The sequence below is a fragment of the Centropristis striata genome, chromosome 15 (assembly GCF_030273125.1).
Source record: "Centropristis striata isolate RG_2023a ecotype Rhode Island chromosome 15, C.striata_1.0, whole genome shotgun sequence".
Lineage (NCBI taxonomy): Eukaryota > Metazoa > Chordata > Actinopteri > Perciformes > Serranidae > Centropristis > Centropristis striata.
Window position 1 is genome coordinate 20,604,179 of NC_081531.1, and position 21,913 is coordinate 20,626,091.

Below are 21,913 nucleotides of genomic sequence, written 5' to 3' on the forward strand. Positions count from 1 at the left end.
CAAGAGATGTAGTATGTTGAGGAGAGGAAATAATATGAATGGAAGGTGGAACAGGGAAGAAGAAATCTCATTTGAGTGTTAATTATGTCTGTGGGTTCATTAAAAAAGAAGCAGATTGAAATTCTTGATGGAAAAACTGTTTTTTTTTATTATCTTGGAGCGTCTTCACTCTTACTGTCTTTCTCAGAAACACACTTGGATGTAAACACACACACACACACACACACACACACACACACACACACACACACACACACACACACACACACACACACACACACACACACACACACACACACACACACACACACACACACACACACACACACACACACACACACACACACACACACACACACACACACACACACACACACACACACACACACACACACACACACACAATTTTTTCTTCAATTTCTCAGACACTTTGTCACAGCTATTTGTTTTAAAGTGTCATTTTCGGTCCATTTCTTGTGTTATCAAGGTTCCAATACAAGTGCAGCAAAGCAGAAAGACAAGCCAAGTCACAACAAACACGGTTCCCCCATTTCTGCTGACATTTCGGTAACTTGGGATGTGTGTGTGTGTGTGTGTGTGTGTGTGTGTTTGTGTGTGTGTTTCTCAGTGCTATCCATTACAGGTCATACTAAGAGGCGGCCTCCCACTGAGTCCCTCCAGGCATGGTGTGATTTTGTGTGTGTGAGCCCTTGTGGCTGTGTGTTGTTGCCACTCAGTGCATGTATATGCACATTTGTCAATGTGTGTGTGGGAAAGTGTGTGTGCAGGTTCAGCATTCAGCATTCAGCAGGATGGTGACTCTCTTCACTGGGTTGTTTATGAGCGTGGTGACAAAAACCTGACTGATCCTACTGACTCCAACGTCTGGAAAACAACTTCTGTCTAACATTTTTACATAAACCTTTCACTCTCTGTGCCTCCCTTCCCCAGCTCAACTGCTTTCCGAGTGACAAAAACTACATATTAAAAGCAAAATCTACAGCAGGTGCTTGGTAATATTAAAACCCACTGAACTGTTACCTATGATGCTTTAACCCTTGGAACCCCACAATATGCCAGCAGGTTTAAAAGGCATGTTTTCTTAAAAAAAAGAAAGAAATTCAAACTCAAATTTGCATCTTAGCTTATCTATTTTTTGGGAGGATTTGGGATGCTAGTAGGGCTGGGCAATTATTCGAAAAAATTATCGAAAATGGACATTCAGAACCTCTAAACCACGTAATCTTGCCCATGATGACTATTTCAATAATTTTCCATGTTGTGGATTAGACAGGATGGAGTCACGTGTAATCACACGTTGTTTGTTCAGTAAATTGTGATATTGATTTGAGGTCATAACCCCGCCTATCATTAAAAAAAACTGCACTTGACCAATTAGCTTATGTAAGAAACTAATATATTGGTAGGTCTGTGTTTGGATTGTCATTGGCAAAGACTTTGTTCACATTTCCAAAGAACGTGGTTGATGTGGGATTTAGTAATTTCACCTTAATCCTCCTCCTATGATCTAACAGCACATGTGAGGCAGGTGCATGTCAGGGCAAACAGTCTTCTGCAGCTCCATATGGTGCTGTATTTTCTAAGCTATCCACACTAAGTGATCCAATGACATGAGAGGGATTTCATTTGAATCCCTCCTATAACTAAATCCTGTCCACACATTCTGTTCCATTTTGCAAACATTACATAACTGGAGCTAGAGACACTCCAACTTCTGTTTCACTGACTTTACGGCCAAAAACGACTAGGCTACCAATCTTTATTCAGCTATCGAATCTTATGGAAACTGTGATGTTTAGTCTTCTGATGTTTTTAACTCTTTAAAATACACATGAATAAGTAAAACTTTCTTCAATCCACTTAATCCCTGGGTAAACAAAGCAAGTGATGGAGGAACAGAAGGCATGATCCAACAGTCACATAGCATCACGATTGATACATCATCTTGTTAAATAATGGAGTTAGAGTCTACACTATAGACCCGTTTTATTGCCGACTTCCCCAAATGTCAGAGTGAGCCCGCTGCAGCTGCTCTCACTTATTTGGTGTCAAAAGGCGAAAGGTTGAACACAGCGTGGAGCCGGATAGATGTGTTGTTTGGTTCGGGCCGAGTCATTGCAAAAAATACTCCTCTGGCCTTTTCCCGTGCACCTGCTCAGTTCTGGCAGGCAGGGATTCATCAATAACATATTTTTCCACATCCAGAACTGAGTGAGTACTTTCAGGTTTGTGGATAACATGTTTGTTATACTCAACCCTTTGCAAAGGGTGACAATAAACATATTATGATCCAATCATTTGCTCCATGAGAAAAACCTGGGAGGTTGTATCTGCTACACCTTTCATCATTTTTCATATGTCCATATATTTGTATATATATTTAACATGTTTATTGCTACAAGAATATTTCAAACAAATAAAATTAAGCTATGCCTACTGATTCGCTGTAACTCGGAACAAGTCAAACTCTGTGGTGCTTTAGAGGATTTCTAATGCTACATTTCAACTGCATGGTATAGCATGGCTCTTCTAAGTTCATTCATCAATCATCCTTAACTGCTTATTCGCAATCGGGTCGCGGGGGCCGGGAGCTGATCCCAGCTGACATTGGGCGAGAGGCGGGGTACACCGTGGACAGGTCGCCAGACTATCACAGGTCAGACACAAAGAGACAGACAATCACGCTCTCATTCACTCCTATGGGCAATTTAGTCACCAATTAAACCTGAGTGCATGTTTTTGGACTGTGGGAGGAGGATGGAGTACCCAGAGAGAACCCACGCTGACACGGGGGGAACATGCAAACTCCACACAGAAGAGCCGCAAGCCGGAGTCAAACCGGCGAGCCTCTTGCTGTGAGGTGAGAGTGCTCACCACTACACCACCATGTAGCCCCTTTTCTAAATTCAGGTTACCTTTTTTTGGTTTTTCGAAATTATGGAAACTACCTGGTATCGAGTACTTTTTTTGCACCACCTCAGTCAAAGTTCCGAGCAAATTGAGCCAATACTAGAAGGTGGAGTTAAAACACAGAGAGAATAATCCCTATCAGAGGGCATCCTGCACAAAACCATGAATTTTAAATAACCAAGCCCCCATCAATGGCAGCACCACACCGTACACTGCGCTGGACAATTAATGAGGTGCAGACGTTCTTCTGTTTGGTTGCTGATGAAAGGATTCAGCAAGTGTTGCACTGAAGATGATGTCACTGCAGTTTCTCGTGGGGCACTACTGTGATCAGCTGATGAGAATCCCGCCTGCACTAAGGGGGAACTATCTGAAGAACAAAAAGAGAGAGAAAAGGACCTGGTAGCAAAAGTGTGATTCGAGTTGAGTGGAACCGTGCAGTGGAAATGAGCCATCAGTGAAATTCTTCCAGGTTTGATGAATGAGATGGGGCAGGAACCCTTGATGACGCACCATTCACATTCTTGACTTTTATTAGCTTTCCAACTCACCTACACTGCTAACTTACATTATTATGTTAATAATTTTATCATTTTTTAAAATTATCTTTGATGTTAAGCACAAAAGAGCTCCAGTCCTCACAGTTTTAATTTGTCTCCAAACAAACACAACACCAAAGACCTTACCTCCCACATACACCTGTTCAGCAATTCTAGATAATTAAGAGGTGGCCAGTGGACACGGGCTTAGGAGGACAGCAGCAATTTCTAAGAATTAAACATTTTTACTCCAAATATCTTCTTTGGCAGAAACCAAACTGGCATGTTTGAGTGAGACATCCAGCATCTAGGCCTGCCTTCTCATAAGCAACGCTGTGAAGTGAAGTAATCCTGATGAAATCATTGATTTTAAGACTTGACAGCGCAGCTACAGTATAACAGTGCCAATATCATATAGTTTTGATCCTTGGATGGAGAGCGAGCCTGGCACCTGAGGAATACGGATGATTTGTTCGGCTATATTTTATTTATTTATTTTCAAAACCTTTGATTTTCCTCAAATCTACAAACATTTCATGCCCAGTGGGGAATCTCAGCTTACGTGGACCATCTCTTTTTCATTTGAAAACACTTTTTCTCCTCTCAGACATTGATTTGTCTGAATTTAAGCCTTTCATGTGGTGCCCTACAGTACAATCAAAAGTCTGCAATGTAAAGACTGAACTCATTTATTCTATCTCTTTTTACAAGAATAAGTCATATTTACATCATGTCATCTTGAAGCAGCTTTTCACTGAAGCTTTATAATATGTGAACTTGAGAAATATTTCAACCCAAAAACTCTGCACCATTAAATACTATACTACAAACGTCTACAAACGTAACGTTACTACAAACGTCTGGTGTTTAATCTAGAACATATTACCCCACAACTTATTTGGTGTCTTTGGAAACTTTGGGATCTCCATCAAACCTTAATTAAGTTCTGCATGAACAGTTTTAGCCACAGTATTGTTATTGTACAGGTATTTTAAATCTGCTCCTCTAAAGTTAACCATGAAGCAAAAATCACTCCTTTAATTAGCTGAGTGTGTCTTCCTATCACTGAGTCTCTATGAGCTTTAATAAATACAGTCCAGGCTTGACTGGTTGACCTTTCCAGTGCAGTTTCCTTTTTAATAAAGCACTGATTAGAAGTCTCATTGCACTTGGAGAACTTGCCAATTAGTACAGCAAGCTGTTAAATACAAACTATTTAGGTCAGAGATAGTCAGAGACACCTGACTATCATTAGGGTAGGAGCTGTCAGCACATGAAAAGGGACACAGCAAGGTGTAATTAGACGAACGAAAGCATGTTACCACCACATTCGCAAATCAGTTTTAGCTTTGGTTTGTGTTTGACTTACCGTGCATTAAAAATTCAAGAAAATATGAAGAAAAAAAAACAAGACTGACAACATATTACTATTATTCTGTGAAAACTGATTTGCGATTTCATACTCTTCCCTACATAAAGAGCCTCCACAGGACTCCTACTGCTCATTGTTCCGTGTAGCGCTGCATCGCTACATTGTGTTTGAGGCGGCAGTTGATCGGTGAGCGTGTTTGTTAAGCCTCCTGCCTCCAGCCATGGAAACAGGAGAGAAAGACTGTCTCCCTACGGGCAGTTCTGGCTCAAGGACTTGCTGTTAATCTAAAGCATCAATACTGTGACGGCAAACACCCTCACCGCTGCACAAACAAGCATCTGGACACATTTGTAGGTACACACCACCATATACATCCAGCACACACGCATACAGAGCGAGCAGAATCCAGTTCACCTTGAGGGCACTTTTAAAGCCGAATGGTCCGCAAGCTAATAGCTGTAAAGTGGGTTAGTGTTAGTGTGTCAGCGGGGGTTTTGTTTGCGTACTCAGCAGCATGTTAAAGAGGTGCCAGGTTCAAACAGATCCACCCTCACCCAGCGGGAGGCTAAGAACTATGATGATCTGTGTTGTAGAGAGACATTTTATGTGAGTGTGTGTGTGTGCTGACTTTATACTTTAAAAAAACAATCCTGCAAGAGATTTGCTGTGATCATGTATACCGTCTTGTGTGGGTGTGAATTTCACACACAGTTAAAACTTTCACCGATTCTCTTTAAGCTTGCTTTCATTCCAGTGCCACCTCCAGATGAGTGTGCAGGCACATGGCATGAAGATTAGATTAGTAAGAATATGAAGAAGATGGGAAGGGATGACATGAAGAGGAGGAATGACAATAAAAGTGCAGCTGTCCAGCTCCTAATAGTGGATGGCCGCTATTGGAGCAAAATTCCAACATGACAATATCATGCCCAATGTACATGACAGGGAGAGTGCAGAAATAGATACTGTGATTATTCCATTCCTTCCAAAAGAAAAAAGAAAAATGTGACGATATCAAGATTCATACCAGGGGTAGGCAACCTGTGGCTCCGGAGCCACATGTGGCTCTTTAGGCCATCTGCAGTGGCTCCCTGTGGCTGTGACAATCCCTATGAACGGTGTTAAAACATCTACAGCCCAGCACCTTAACATCTACATTTTGCCAACTTCAAGTCTAGTTTTTAGTTTCTCCAGCTAGACTAGCTTTCGATTCCAAATCTCCTGAGATATTTCTTTGGTGTCCAGCCTCTCTTTTGCACTTGACTCCTCGCTGCATTCTGACAAAATCATATTAATAAATGCTCATTATAACTTATTAGTAATGTTGGTAGGCTAATTTAGACTCTTTTGTTAGTAAAGGTTGCCGCCCCCTGGTTATTTTAGAGGTGTTAGGGCTGTCAATGTATATTCCAAATTCAAATGATAAGAAATTCAAATATGAAAATGAATGGAGGCACTGCCACGGCTGTTTTCCACTGGCTGAGCTGATGAGCTTATTGTTCATCAGACCACATATAAAATGAGTATGACTTAGTGGCAAAGACTGCTTCACCTGGAAGATAGTGGATGGGAGTTCCGGCTGGCTAGAAAGCTAACTTGCTAATACCATGCTTTCTTGCTGAACAAAGTTGTTTTTCATCTATCCCTACAAGATGTATAAACTCTACAAGTAGTTATATCTCTATTATTTGTTGAACCGCAAAAATTGATATTTCAATAGTTTGAACTAGGGATGGCAGGATAGCATTTTTTCAGGTCTGAAACCAATACGGCAGCCATAAGTATCTGCTGATAATAATGCCAATGGGACGCTGTCTTTTTCCATTAAACAACTAAGCTGTTACAAAAAAAAAAAATCAGAATTCACTTTGCTAAACCTGGCCCTCCAAAAACATCATGCTCAAACTGTGAAACAACTACTTCCCTAAAGGAAGAAATACATTAGTGACAACAATACCTCAAAATAACATTACCTGCTCACCTCTCTTGATGGCAGGTCACCCAAAGTTTAGTGAAGCATCTACGTAATAGTTAAAGCATATGGATTGGATCGGATTTCTTCTGATATCAGACAATCAGTATCAGATCAGTGAATCCCTCGTTTGAACCTATGTTTGTTTTAAAAAGGGATATTCAAACGTTATTTTTGGTTGAATTTGTCAGCCAGAGTTTTGAGTCAAGTTCCAGAAACAGAACTTGACTAGATGTTTGGGTTTTTGTCATGTTTTCTTTAATATAAAGACACTGAGGTAATTTCAAAATATCATAAAGGTACAGCAGATGCAGTGATAACTTTTTATGTGACGTACCTGTATGCAGGTTCCTGTGTGTTCTCGACACAGGCTGCAGGACAGAGCCCAGCGGCTGGCGGGGATGTGGGACACCTTGGTAATGGGCTCCATCTTCTCTGGACAGCCTATACTCACCTACAGGGAACAGGTAGAAATAGTTATATTAGATACAAAGCAAGGATTAGGATAAACAATCAACACTGTGTGGAGAATAATCGTATTTGTTTATCACTTCATGGCACTTTCATCAGTTGATTTTGAGTGCTTAAATGATTAGTTGATTAACTGATAAGTCCGTTGACAGAAAATTTCTTCTGATTATTAATTATTCGCCTCAATAATTTTTTTTTTGAGATATTTTTTTGGCCATTTTTGGGCTTTATTGATAGGACAGAGTGAAGGGGGAGACAGAGGGGAAGACATGCAGGAAAGGGCTCCGAGTCGGATTCGAACCCGGGCCGCCCACTTACAAGGACAATGCCTCTGTGGAACGCCCCATTCGCCTCAATAATTAAGCAAAGTGCAGAACATATTCTGGTTACAGCTTCTCAAATGTGAGGATTTTTTATTTTTTTCTGGACATTTTTTACCATTTTGCAGATCAAGCAATCGTAACTCAGTTATTTCATTAAGACAGACACATCAAATAGTACCAGTTTTAGGTCGCGCTTCACCCATTTTTTTATATAGCAAGACATATCTGGATTAACTACGTTCTTTACTTGATAATATGATCACAGTTTCCACAAAATGATAATAATCAGTTTATTGTAGCTTGAATAACACTTTCTAGAGTGTGTCCTTGGACCCAGAGCAGGGACACCTGTGCTCCTTAGAAAAACATGATTGTGAAGCCCAGTATGACTCAGTCTCTCTGAGCGGCCTATTCAGAACAGCTTTGGCCCCAAACCCTTCTCCACCAAATACAACCAAAAAGTCATTGACCTGTGCCAACCAGCCATGCAGAATAAAGTGGAGAGCACTCATCACCAAAGTGCCATTTCTTCCTTCCTTCCTCTGCTGCCTGTTTCTTTCCAAAGACCATTCCACCTCTTTCACATTCACTTATTCTCATATTTGTGGCCTTGCCTTCTTTCCATGTCCTTCACGCTTGCATTAACAAGCTGACGACTGATTTCCGCAGGTCGGGCCCCTCCCTCTCTAAGTCCACTTCTGAATTTTTTTTTTCCTTTTTCTAGCCCGCTCATCCACAGAACAAGCACACGGCCTCCGCTCTTTCTGTTATTATTGATGTCTTTTGTACAGCACACTCGATCGGAGTAGGGGTCAATTTTCACTCCATTGAGGATGTCGATAGAAAGTGCAATCCAGACAATGATGCCGCAGCTGTCACCGTCAATGTTCGCTTCTGTTATACAGATGATGTGTAAAAGGGTCGATGGCAAAAGGATTTCCACTTTTTGAATGCTGCAGTTAATTGATTGGCTTGTTCTCAACCCTGATGTCCACACATATAACACACACACACACACAAGCTCAGAGAGGTGGCAGACAATCCTTCCACAATCCTAGTATTTGTCAATACTAAAAAAGTTTGGCTGTAGTTTTCAGCGTGCATGCGTGTGTGTGTGTGTGTGTGTGTGTGTGTGTGTGTGTGTGTGTGTAAGCACATGCAGGCCATTAACATGCAATTACTTCACATTTCAAATCTGGTAGATGGAAAAACTGACAAAATTTGAAATCACTTCAGTGGAAATGGGTGGAAATCATACAGTTAAACGAAAAGGCATTTTGAAAGAGGGGCTGTACATCTTTGTGCGTGTGTGTATGTATGTGTGTGTGTGTGTGTGTGTGTGTGTGTGTGTGTGTGTGTGTGTGTGTGTGTGTGTGTGTGTGTGTGTGTGGAAAGCCGTTTAAAGAGGGACCTCTCTCTAGGGGTTGAAGGCAGAGGGCAGGCGGCATCTATACACACAGCACTGCAGGGGGGCTGTATCGTTTGAAGGCTGGGTGGTGTGTTCGTGCACACAAACACACACACACACACACACACACACACACACACACACACACACACAAACACAAACATGCATCCAATCCAACACTCTCTATGAATGGCACTCTCACACACAGAGCTTCTTTTCTGGAAATTTCCACTGCTATCATATTCAGTAAAAATCTTCTAGCCAGTGTTGTGATGTGTGTGTTGTGTTTGTGTGTGTTTATTTGTGTAGACATCTGCTATTAACGCCCCTTTAGCTCATGCAAGCACATGCAAAAGTCTATGCAAGGACACACGCGCAAACACACATACAGCACAGACATGCAAATTATCTTTTTTTTCCCCCTCCACGGTAGGAAGAGAAAACAAAAGCGAACGGAGCAACGAAAACAATTAGCCCAATCAAGGGTGACAGAAGGCAATTAGAAGTAAAAGGTTTGAGCTGCCAAAAGTCACTCTATTACTGAGAAATCTGCTGGTGGAGTGTGTTCCTGAATAGGCTGAACACACTAAACTGACTGTCTTAACAGTTTAAAGGTGTGTGCAAGGCATGAACAACATCCGTCCCTGAACCTCTGAAATAAGCTGCTGTTTTGTGTCCATTTGGGGCTTTCGGATGAAACGTTTCCAAAAAGGGATCATCAAGACACATCAAGTGGAAATGAGCCGCTGCTTGGCGTCACGCTTGACAAACAGGTCTGTCGTGAATGAATTTACATTATCTGCAAAATTATCACAGTGAGGTTTTGACTGACAAAGCAACATGAAGTATATAAAGCATTTTCTGTAAATACAAAAAACCTGGTGCCAGGTGGGAGTGTTTCAGAAAATCTAGGCTACATTTACCGTCAAAACTGTTGTTTCACATTTACATGCCATATTTACATCAAAAGATTTATGGGTCACTGTAATTTTTCCTTCCTCTGACAGCTGTTAACAACAGCAATAAAGATTTTAAAAATATTATGATCTTTATGTTTCATGGGTGTTTCCTTGTTAAAGTGGAGTTGACAGATAATTTCTGGTATAGGTTTATTGCAGTGACAAAAAATATTATATAAGCAAAGGATGAGAACAGCGACCCACTACTCTTTTAACGCACATATAGCATGTGTGAGATGCATTAAGATAGACTTAAAAGATTCGAGAGCTTTCCGATTTGTTATTGCCATATATTTTTAAATCACACCTCAAGGTAAAGAATGGCAGCTTAAAGCTCACATAGGAACTGTAAATCTTATTTGCAGTGATTTTCTTTGGATGCCATAGTACCTTATTATCCTGTGTACCTTAAGTTTCAGAGACAGCCATCGACTGGTGCAATTCACTTTACTTTAACGGCCACACAACCACCATTAGTGGAATCAGATTTTTATGTGGCGCGGAAATAACACTACGGTCTTAGGTTTAATTAGTGACTCTAAATTGTCCATAGAAGTGAATGAGAGCGTAAATGGTTGATTGTATCTATGCTTCTGCCCTGTGATAGTCTGTTTACCCCGCCCCTCCTCAGATTAAGGAGAATGAATGAATGCATGAATGCATGAATGAATGAATGAATGAATGAATGAATGAATGAATGAATGAATGAATGAATGAAGTTGGACTGCCATGTTTTCTTCTGATTCCTGGATAAAAGTAAAATGATTTCACACATATGGGTATTTAATTGTTTCATGAATGTTTGGACCAAAATCCCTGGCAGTATATGACTTTCAAAGTGGCCAGCCTGCCTGTCTTATAGTGGGGTATCATGAAGTTGTTGTGGTTTGCATATTGATTGAGTGATCTGTAGCTGTGTTTCCTTTAGAGTCTAATCAAATTTTGAAATGCAGCATTAAAGAAAATGCGAATTAGGGACATTTCCATCAACTACTTTAGTCAGATAGCAGTGTGATGTATAGCTGTAGACTAATCCGTCAGTAAACAGTAGAAGAAGAAGTGTGCTTGAGAGAGAAAACAGGAGAAGAGGAGATTGCACCAAAAGAGAAAAAAATTATAATTAATAGGTTGTTAATTGGACAACTTTGGCCACCCAGGAGAGAAAATATGTCTTCAGGTATTAGATTTGATTGGGCAACTTGTAATTTTTCTTTCATGTCAGCTCGTCCTGACCAGCAGAACGGAAACAGCTGATCAGTCATGAGTTAAATGTTCGCTTTGTCAGACTTTAATCGTAAAAGGCGTTCCTATCTCCCATTTAGCACATTAAGTTTTTTTCGAAAAAGACAAAAAACACCTCAAGCGAGGGTTAAAATGTTTATGTGCAGTTTTTTCAAATTTTGGTTTACATTAAGTTTTTCTCATGCAAATCTTTTCAAAATGTGCATAGAAATTCGTTGATGTAAACACGGCATGTGACAGGGGGTCACACATTGTGACTGAAGTCTGTCAAGTCTCCAAACTACGACTAAACACACTGTAGACAATGCATGAGACAGCAGGAGTTCTCTCCTCCAAAAATGGATGTCCACAAGAAGCATTTTGAAATGAATGCAGGTCGTATGAAGATTAAAGAGTGTGCAGCAGTGGTAAGCATTGTCAGAGTGTGGATGCTGTTTGGGATGAAGATGAGGAAAAACTAAGGGGAAGTTCAGTCCAAACATTAGTGCAGAAGTCAAAATAAGCACTGTATCACCAACGCATGTCAAACACCATACAGTCTTTCAGATGGTTTTCTGTCCCCTTCTTTTATGGTGTAGATGTTTCACCCAAGAGCAACATACCTGTTTAAACAAACTTACAGTGGTTTGCCTCTTCATGTTAACGTAGCTGCTGACTCCACTGAGCTAATGTAGGATGGATGGAGTTTTAGACTAATTTTGGCAATGACTGCAGCTGTATACTCTTGTGCAAATGTTAAAAAAACAAAAACAAAAAACACTCACGTTAAAGAGCCACTTTGCACAAATATTCAACACTCATAGGTAAAAGAGTTGGCATGGATACCAATTTCTGCATCAATAGTGGCATTAAGTGCAGCCGCAAGACGTCTCGGTTCCTGAGTGTGGTGTGTGTGACTGAGATCATAAACACAATGTAACCTATCTTGGATTGCAATTCCTGCAACAGGTTTTGGAAAGGTAGAAAAAATATAGGCATGACAAAAAAAGAAGACTGGGACTTTTATCTCCACTATACTATATTCGAACCATTTATCCATTTTGACCCCTGTTCCTCCACTTGGGTCTCACCTCAGGAATCCATAAGGCACAGCTGACGTGGACCCACTTGGTTCCACTGCGAGTGGGCTTGAGGGCCCCCCCTCTCTTGGGGCAGAGCAGACATTTGGGTTGGACACCAAGAGCGCAGGTCCGACACAGCCAGTTCCCCTGCGGCACCTTCAGGATGCCATAACATGCCTGCAAAAAAGAGAGAAATAAAGTAAGGAGAGGTAATGATGTGAAAATGAAAAAAGACACGTTATCACTTGTTACACTGATCTTTTGTAAAGTAGTAGTTTGAAATTTTAGCCTGAGAGATTTATTGTGTTTGATGCACAATATGTAATTTTCTGCAGCTTGGAGTCTCTCAATTAAAATAATAACAAAAGAGTTTCAATACGGTCCAGCAGCAGCAGCAGCCTGCACCTGCAGTCTTTTGGAGTTAGGATTGCTTCATCATTCAGAAGGCACTGGGAGCTAAATTATCTGCAGAGAACTCCTCCACTCAAAACAAATGGACCCAGTTAATAAAACCAGTAAAAACACTGAATAAAGCAGTTTCACATTACAAATCAGTGTTTCTCCAATGCTGTTTGGCAGGCTCCCTCAGCTAACGTTTGCTCAGCTTGTTTCTCTGACAACTTAAATTCCAGACATCCGAAGACTAAAGTTCCTTATCCAGTTAAAATATAAAGATAAAAACAACCTAATATTTCTGGATTTGGATAAAAAGTAAATTCCTGACAGCTTCTGGCAGACAACACTGACACATGCGCAGAGGGGATATGACATAATTGACAGGCGACCAAATACAATGGACTGTTACCTTCATTAAAACAGATTTTTCAGCAAACATTTGGGATGTCGTCAGTATCTTAATTAATGTTTCTGAACTAAACCACATAAGAGTATGTCAAGTGGAGCCATTCTGCATAACAAATACTTTTATTTTTGATACTTTAAGTACATTTTGATGCTGAAGTAAGTTTTTAGAGATTTAGAAAGTTAGATTGTGAAAGTTACATATTACACCTTTGACTACTTTAGGGGTGCTGGTAGGCCGATTTTGTTACCTTTGGACAGAGCCAGGCTAGTTGTTTAAGTGTTTATGCTAAGCTAAGCAGCTGCTAGCTGCCACTTCATATTTGGTTGACAGATATGAAATTAGTCTTCCTCTTCTTATAAATCTAACTTGCAAGAAAGTGAATAAGCATATTTCCCCAAATCTCGAACAATTCCTTTAACACCTTTAGCCAATAAGAGGATGGAATGTTGTTGTGGCAAATAAAGCATCATATAAAGAGACCACACACAGTCAGTGCTTAACTCGATTAATATTCTATGAAAATAAACTTGCAGCAATTGGAAATCTGCCTCAGAAACACATCTATTACTGTCAATAGTTACTCTATCCATTTTTATTATTTCATCTTTCTTTGTTAAAGGTATGTTGTCATCATAAAATCACTGCAATGAAACTCCAGCGTCTGAGATTTGTTAGTCAGCTTCTGTGTCATGCATTCACAGGAAATTAAAGCCAGAAGACACACAGTGAATACATACGGACATTGTGAAACGGATAATGAGAATTTGGAGGCTAGAATTTTTCCACAAGCACAAAAACAGCCCCTGCTGGCTACTGTGGCACATCTATCAAATACATTAAAACCTGCTTCAATGGAGAAGTGACTGGAGAGAAGGATAATTTAAAACAGGCTGGATTTGAACCCAGACATGATTTTAACCAGCTACACCACAAGGCCACCCCAGCGTTTTGTTTTCATGTCAGAATCCCAATCCTGTTCATGTTTGGAAACGGCATGCTTTCAGCGGTTGCTGCATCTAAACCCAAAACTTACAAAGTCATTACTGCTTCTTATATCTTCTGTCACATAAATGTTTGCAAATTCACACATGGGAAAACATTACAGCTCTTTAAAGGTTAAGCTCCCTGCTGCTCCAATAACACACACAAGAAACATGCAAAAACACTCCTGAACAATTCTTCCACATATCATTGTTCAAGCAAAATGACACTAATTAACAGAGGCAATACATTTCAAAATGCCAAATGGTTTTAAAAACACAGCAGGTTATTGTATCATCGGCGCACCACCCATTTCCCCTTCCGCCAACACATTGGGGCCCTGAAAGTTTTTCATGCCAACATAATAGCACGTTGACTTATATTTGATAAGATCCAGTGCCCAGGGACTGAAATGGAGAACGATTTTATTGTCAGATATGATTTACTGTCTGAGAGTGCCTCTACTGTGGGGAGTGAATCATTCTTAACGCCTTTTTCCCCTCCATTACTATAACTTCTGTGTCAGATATATAAAATTGCATTTCTAAAGAGTCAAATCAAACTATCACACATTTAGGTGAGGCTCAAATTAAATTCCAAGGCAAAAGACCCCCCCGAGCATCCCCAAACGTAATGTTCGGACACACTGCTGCAACATTTGTGTAGGACATAAGCTAGAATACATCCTCTGGTATAGAGGAGATAAAATGGTGTAAAAGTACAAAACAAACTAACAAGAGGAGAGTAATTGAGACATTAAAGACTCAATCTTCATTAAAAGCAATTAAAGCACTTTATTGATCAAAGGTTTTATTGATCAAACAAGACACTTCAGTAAGCAGAGGCTTTTTTTAACCTGCTGAAGGTTAGATAGACGCTTTACTAAAGACGCAGCAGTTGGTCAAGAATGCATTCACTCAACAGAAGCAATAATATCACTGAATAAACCCTTAGAGCTATTTAAACTTTTTTGTTTCACTGCTTTTCAAATTCTGTGTCCATGACACCTCGATGTTTGGCAGTTACTTCTTCTTCTACTAAAAAAACTGGGAAAACACTGTCAGTGCCCTGTGGAGTGGTGCTCTACAACACTGTTCTGATAAACTCGTCCAAAAAATGTATCTTTTATGCACAAAAATATATTTTCACAGTGCAAAAAATCCACAGGTATTTTACCTCACTTTGAATAATAATGAGTAAAATAGTGCATTAAAAAGACAGATTTTTGTCTGAGGCGATTATGCATAGTCAGCACATCAGCATGCAGCCGTCGTTTTTGCTGAATAAAAAGCAGTATTTGATGGACTAAAGAGCTATAAACGAATGAGATCTTTGGTCATTTCATTGCATACATGAAAATTACCACTTCCATATCATATACCGGCAGTCTGTTCTTTTTCCGACATCGTGAGTGTAATTTTAGGTGACAGACAAACATGAGATTTAGTCTGCAGTTGTAGGTAACTATTTCCATCCAGTGTCATAACAGCAGGAAGGCGGAAGCAGTCTGATGACACCGAAGGTGTGTTGGTGCCAAGGGGGCCGACAGAACAATTAACACTGTGTCCCTGTGTAACAAACACAGCAGCAGCCCCCTGAAGCCTCAGGTTTTCAAAGGTACCATTTGTGAAATTGCTTTGTTCTTTGTAGCGATGATAAACCAGAGGAAGAAAAATAAGAGTAAATTATGCAAGAGAAGCTCTGAGGAAAACGGCAAAACCTTGTCTTTGAACAACCTTGATTTTGCATTTCACATTCAAGCTTTCAGCTTTTAGCAGTTTTTCCCCTTCAAGACTGACTTTCTTATTCTGTAAAAAAGTTTTTAGAAGAGCCAAAAGGATAACTGATACAATACATGCACATACACATATATGCTCGAAAAAAAAGAGATAAAATGCTTAATCCCTAAATTCCTGACCTGATGAACGCAGACGTTGCACTTGTCACAGAAGACCATCTCGTTGCCGTCCTCCCCCTCTGGCGAGCGGCAAACGTCACACACCACGTCCTCGTCGTACTCGATGCCCAGGCCTTCCTCCGTCTCAATGGCCTGACGCATCTTCTCCTCGCACACGCTCTCCAGTGCGACCAGAACGCACTCCATCGTCAGCTCGTCCAGCTCTGGTAATGCTGTGGGCAGAAAGTTGAACTTGAGAAAGTGTTGAAAGCAGAGGTGGAGACAAGCCGCCGCTGGGAGAGATGAATATTTGAGAGAATCCTGAGCCTGTACGGAGCAATTAAAACTACCGCGAGTAAAGTAACAGGGTCAACACTCAGAGGTTTCTTTTACTTTGTGTTATCGACAAGGATAACAGCAATGGGAAGCTGCTCAAAGGAAACTTGAAATGAGTGAGCCAATTTACAAAGTTCCAGTTATTTTTGGCCTAAACACGTTGTCTAACACTTAAATTGGAAATGCTCACAGCTTTCCTTCACATGTGCACCTCACACAGGTCACTTCTGTTTTCTTTGGGCCAGCTTTGGATAAAATGTGCTGAAAATTAGCTACAGGATGTGGGAGTATTTAGAGATGCAGCTGACTCTTTGCTAACCAGAGAAAAGCAGAGAAGCGATTCATGTTGCTCCGTCACTACGAGCCCATTTGCTATCAAAGCCAAAAACGACTAAATTTGTCATTAAGCCCTTCTTGCCGACAGCTCAGTTCATTGTGCCAATGTGTGTCGGCATTAGCATTAATATCCCTGCTCCATTTGCATCTCAAAGTAATGCCTTGCTCTAAGGCTGCTTAATAGTTGATGAAAACTGATTTAACTGGCAAATGCAAGCTTTCTGCCTCATAAAAAATAAAGTATTTGAGGTAGCACAAAAATAAACAGTCTGGTTTTTCAGGACGGTGACAAACAGATGTGGAATACTATTATCTCATTACATGCAACAAGATTACAATAATTATACAAAATTGGTAAGAGCAAGGCATTAAATCTAGCGGGAAAAAAGTGGAGTTTTTTTTTTCCAGAATCAAGATGATTATTTAGATAACTATTCAAAAACAAAAAAAGCATTCAAGATGATGTTCCAGAGACTGTAATAGGAAGATTATGCAAACACAAATCAAATCACAATCTGCAATTGAGTGCTTTTTGTTAGTAAGGTGAATGCAATGATCATTTTTACATTCAGTAATACATTGTTCTGTCAAACTGTTTTGCTGTAATGCTCCAAGAAACTTCTGCTGTTTTGAAATCTGTAATTGAGGATTTTTATTTTTTTTTCAAGGATTCAGCACTCAGTTGGGAGGGTTTTTTTTTTTTTAAGTGAAGCTGAGCATTGTGTATCTCTATCTATTATTTATGTAACTCAATCCCTAAAATAACAATAAAAACCCTTTATTTACTGGTTCTTGAGCATGTTGTTGCCATCAGGGTTAATTTACAACATGAGCTGCTTAAACACAACCCCAACCAAAACACTGATTGATATACTTGCACCTTTTTTATGGAAGTAACTGGCTGATGATGCTGTGAACAGGTCAACCCTATTTTTCTTATATTAGTGTTGAATCCGGCCATAAACACGAACGTGACATGAATGAAGAAGCAGAAGAAATAACCTGCGTGCTTGTAAATGTTGTGGATTCAGAAGCTGCTTTTGAAGCAGCAGAGAAAAGGGAAGTAGAGTTAGATATTAACCTGCTGTGACATTTACATCATGAACTGAACACACACAGGAAACATCATGTTCACACATACTGGAGTGTGTGTGTGTGTGTGTGTGCGTGTGTGTGTGTGTGTGTGTGCGTGCGTGCGTGCGTGCTGACTACAGCGTTGCTTTCAGACAGAGAAGTGCATATAACACACTGATAAGTGAGCATCTGCATGTGCGCAGGTGTCACATGTACAAACACAGAAACATGCAGACAGAAGATAAAAATAAAGCAAATACACTGAAAGCACACACACACACACACACAGGATTTTCTTTCTTGTCCTTGTCCTATTGCTACATTTTCATATCATGACTCTATAGCCCTTTACATACTGCAGTGTTTCCCCTACATTCATTCAGCAGCGGCGCACCACTAATGATTTCTACTTGCACTGTGTGAGCACAGCGACACACAACGTTATTTTCGACTTGTTTTGAGTCATCAATGAGCGCATCAAATCATGTCAAACCCTCTTAGGACATTAACGTAAAAGGTAACGTTCAAGCTTATACACGGTCTATATAGTGAGAAGCGCAGGTCACATAACGTAACGTCAACATAACAGCGTAGATCCTTAGGGCAGTGAACGGTAGCGACTTTATCGCTAGATTTAGCAACTTTTCAAAAATGCGACTAGCAACATATCTAGCAACTTTTTCTGCTGTTACTGGAGACTTTCCGAGACTCGTTCTTACTCCTCCTAACGAGCCGCCGGCCCCCGCGAGTAAGAACGAGTCGAAGCGGCACAGTCCTCCCGCAGCAGTCTCTACCAGCTGCAGTCACAGAGCCGGAGGGGATGTTAACCCCTTAGCGTCCAGTCTGCAAATCGCACATGCGCAAAGTCGCCGCTGGTCAGTGTCTCTTTTAGCTTTTAGCTGGTCCCGAGGCCGGATTAAGGAGGAGGATTTAAATTGTGACAAAAGACAGTGCACTTGCAGTTCTAAACATATTTAGGGTGTTTTTACTCACTTTTTGTCTTCCCCACAACAGTATTCCTCTCTCCTACAGCGTCCATTACAAGTACATGCACATGGTAAATTATGCAAATTAGGCAAAGACGTCATTTAGCGACTTCGAGCAACTTTTTGGACAGCTACTTTCCTTAGTGACAGCAGCGGTGAGTGAATTCAAAACAATGATGGCGGAGCAAGCCGTCTCAAGCATGCTAAACATGATTCGACTACTGTAGGACTCAAGTGAGAGGCGGTTTCTGATGATACACTCCGGGATCACTTGGTCACAGAAGGGACGGTCAGATTGAAGGCAAAACGTCACAGAGGTGTACATATTGTGGCTTAAATTACCTAAATAAGCAAACAGGACAATCAGTGAGAATATTGGCAATTTCTATATAGTTATTCTGAATATTTGATACAGGGCCACCGGGTTAGATTCAAATAAAGTCACAAAAAATGGAGACAAGAAGAACCAGAACCAGGACGCAGTGGGCCAGACTGTCAGACCATGCTGAAGTAAAATGAGATGCCAACGGTAGACTGGTCCACTTGGTCCTCGGACGCTGTCAAACTCCACACGTAACTTCTTTTATGAATGCATTATAATGCAATGAAGCCTGACATTCAATACAAAGTGTTTTCTCTACTACTAATGACAGACTGTGTGTTTTCCAGTGTTCTGCACTGCTCGTTTTCTGCAGGAAATCAAGTTTTCTCTAACTGAATAATCTGAAAACCAAATTATCTATCTCTAAACCCAACTGAAAAAATGTTTGAATAACCAGAATTACAGCATTTGCACACCCATATACGTGCATAAAGTTAGTAGAGGACTGAGACAGAAAATGCTGAATCATACCATTATGAGTCCAGAGCCACAAAGGCTCGTCCAGCAGGACCATCAACTGTCTGTTTGTTTGGTCTAGCACTGGAGCAACCCGCTTCTGCTCCAGCAAGAGCCAGTGTGTGCGTGTGTGTGTGTGTGTGTGTGTGTGTGTGTGTGTGTGTGTGTGTGTGTGTGTGTGTGTGTGGGTGAGTGTGTTTGTGCATGTGTGGGTGTGCGTTTGATTAAAGGAGAACGTGTCCCAGAAATAAAGGCCTAAAACCCCAGTGGGGATTTATAAACACAATTACGACGCTTTATCTGAAAGGAGCCGATCAGATATCAAATAAAATGGTGAAGATGGGAGAGATGCTCTGGGTCAGCAGTTGTCACCATGGCAAAATGGAGGCGGTAGCAGAGTAACAGAAGAAAAACAGGAACAGAGAAGGCAGAGGAAACAGGTGACGATAAGAGAAGAGTGAAAGATGAAGTGGATGCCCTGAAAAGCTAGAGTTGAAATCAGAGACATGCAGGCTTTTCAGACCAAGATTTAAGACCGCTTTCAACTTTTTAAAAACTGACTTGAATGTGAGAGTATAAAATAAATGAAAAAATAAAATAAAAATAAGAAATACAAGAAATAAAACAGATGCAGTACAGATGCAAGCGATATGAGATGATGCACCCACTAATGCTATATGGTCTAATTTTTTGCCAAACCTGCATTTGATTTCGATAAAATATTAATAGAAAGCAAGATCAAACAAGATCTCTGACCAAAATGTTGTTTGTCAATACCACCCATAATGACACATACGAGCATTTGGCGTAGAGAGCATAGAGGAGTGTTATAAAACCAGCACACACGTCGTTATACATACACGTACGGTTCGCAGTCTTAAAAAGGTTCCAGTTTCATTGAATTTAGGCTACAAAACCACTGAACTAGGTTTAGGGCAACAAAACTTCCTGGTAAGGCGTTTAATCAGTAAATAATGTATGTGAAGTAGTAACAAGAGTGAGAATGACACCAGACGTGACATAGTTCCGTAAAAACGTGACATGGAAGTTCAAAATCATGCAAGTGATGTTTAAATCACATTGTTTACTTTTGTTTTCACATGGGACACAAACCCAGTTCTCCTGGCTAAAAGTCCGCCATTTGATTGACCCATCCACCTCCCTTCCTTCCTGCCCCGAGTGTGACTTCCGCCACTGAAACTCCACATCACTGTGAATCATTATTATTTTGGCTGCTAGAGGGCGGTGGGGGCCAGTCTAAAACGTAAATATGCGTAATATTTTGCTGCCTGTACAAAAGACCAATGTGTTTCAGATTTCAGCACTTACAACCCTATTTGATACTTTTGGAAACTGTAGTGATGATTCTTTTTTTTCTGTTCAATGTCAAATTGTTTTCTGGCTCTCATTATCACATTAGGCAGCGCGTCAGTTTGCACTCACCCATCTGTCTGAACTCGTGGTTGACCAGCTCCAGCCAGGCGACGTCCAGGTCGTCCAGGTCATAGCAGCTGTAGCGCTGAGTGGGAGGCGGCTGGGTGCCGCTCTCCCTCTCCTGCCTGTTGTTGGAAAGGCCTCCCGTCAACTCAGTCGGCAGCAACCTGGAACACAAAGATACACAGAGGGTTGATCATGTGGTCTGGAAAGACAATAACTGAACTTGTTTTAACACCCTAAAATATTTGGAACTAAACATGGAGCCACAGACATAAAATAAATAAAAATCATGATTGAACTTGAATAGCACTTCCAGCTGTTGATTGACATATTAATTAAGGAACATGGAGTGCCGTGGTTGCTGGCACCTGTTAGTTGCGGCCGTGTATCAGCGCGCTGTTAACACAACCTCAAGTATTCTACTGTTTTAATGCCACATTAACAACATTTACAGCTGCATCAAACAAGTGAAGACAGAAGCTTTGTATTCCAACAGATATTTTTAGCCGATTTATTTTTTATCTTTTCGATTCCTTAAAACTGTTTTATTAAGACTGACTCCACACCCTGGTCTTTCTCCCTGAAGGCTGCTTGTGTCACATTCATACAGTTTCACCCAATAAACAAGAGGTACAGAGTCACAGAGCACAGAGCCACAGCTGGTGTCTGACCATTAGACCTGAATAACATTTTGGGATATTACTGGAGATTTTTGCAAACATTACATTAAAGGTACCACGCGTTCTAAAAGCTACTACCCCTGCCAAGAAGGTCATGCTTTCTGTGTAGTTTATTTGTTTGTTTGTTTGTCTGCAGGATCACAGAGAAACTGCTGGCCCTGATGTTCATGAAAATTGCTGGAACAGTGTGGCATAGGCCAATCAAGAACACATTACATTTTGGAGGTGATCTGAATCGCAAATAATCCACAAATTATTTTTCACT

At 40.6% G+C, this 21,913-nt stretch overlaps 1 protein-coding gene across 1 annotated transcript in view; it reads right to left on the reverse strand.

Moving 5' to 3' along the window:
* The window catches only part of jade2 (jade family PHD finger 2), a 212,607-nt gene that overhangs the window by 85,118 nt on the left and 105,576 nt on the right, over positions 1 to 21,913 (reverse strand). The window contains exons 5-8 of the mRNA XM_059351498.1: positions 20,975 to 21,132; positions 15,983 to 16,194; positions 12,288 to 12,455; positions 7,152 to 7,268 (exon numbers count right to left, since the gene is read on the reverse strand). Coding sequence (XP_059207481.1) covers positions 7,152 to 7,268; positions 12,288 to 12,455; positions 15,983 to 16,194; positions 20,975 to 21,132 — 655 coding nt within the window. The remainder of the gene's footprint in view (positions 1 to 7,151; positions 7,269 to 12,287; positions 12,456 to 15,982; positions 16,195 to 20,974; positions 21,133 to 21,913) is intronic.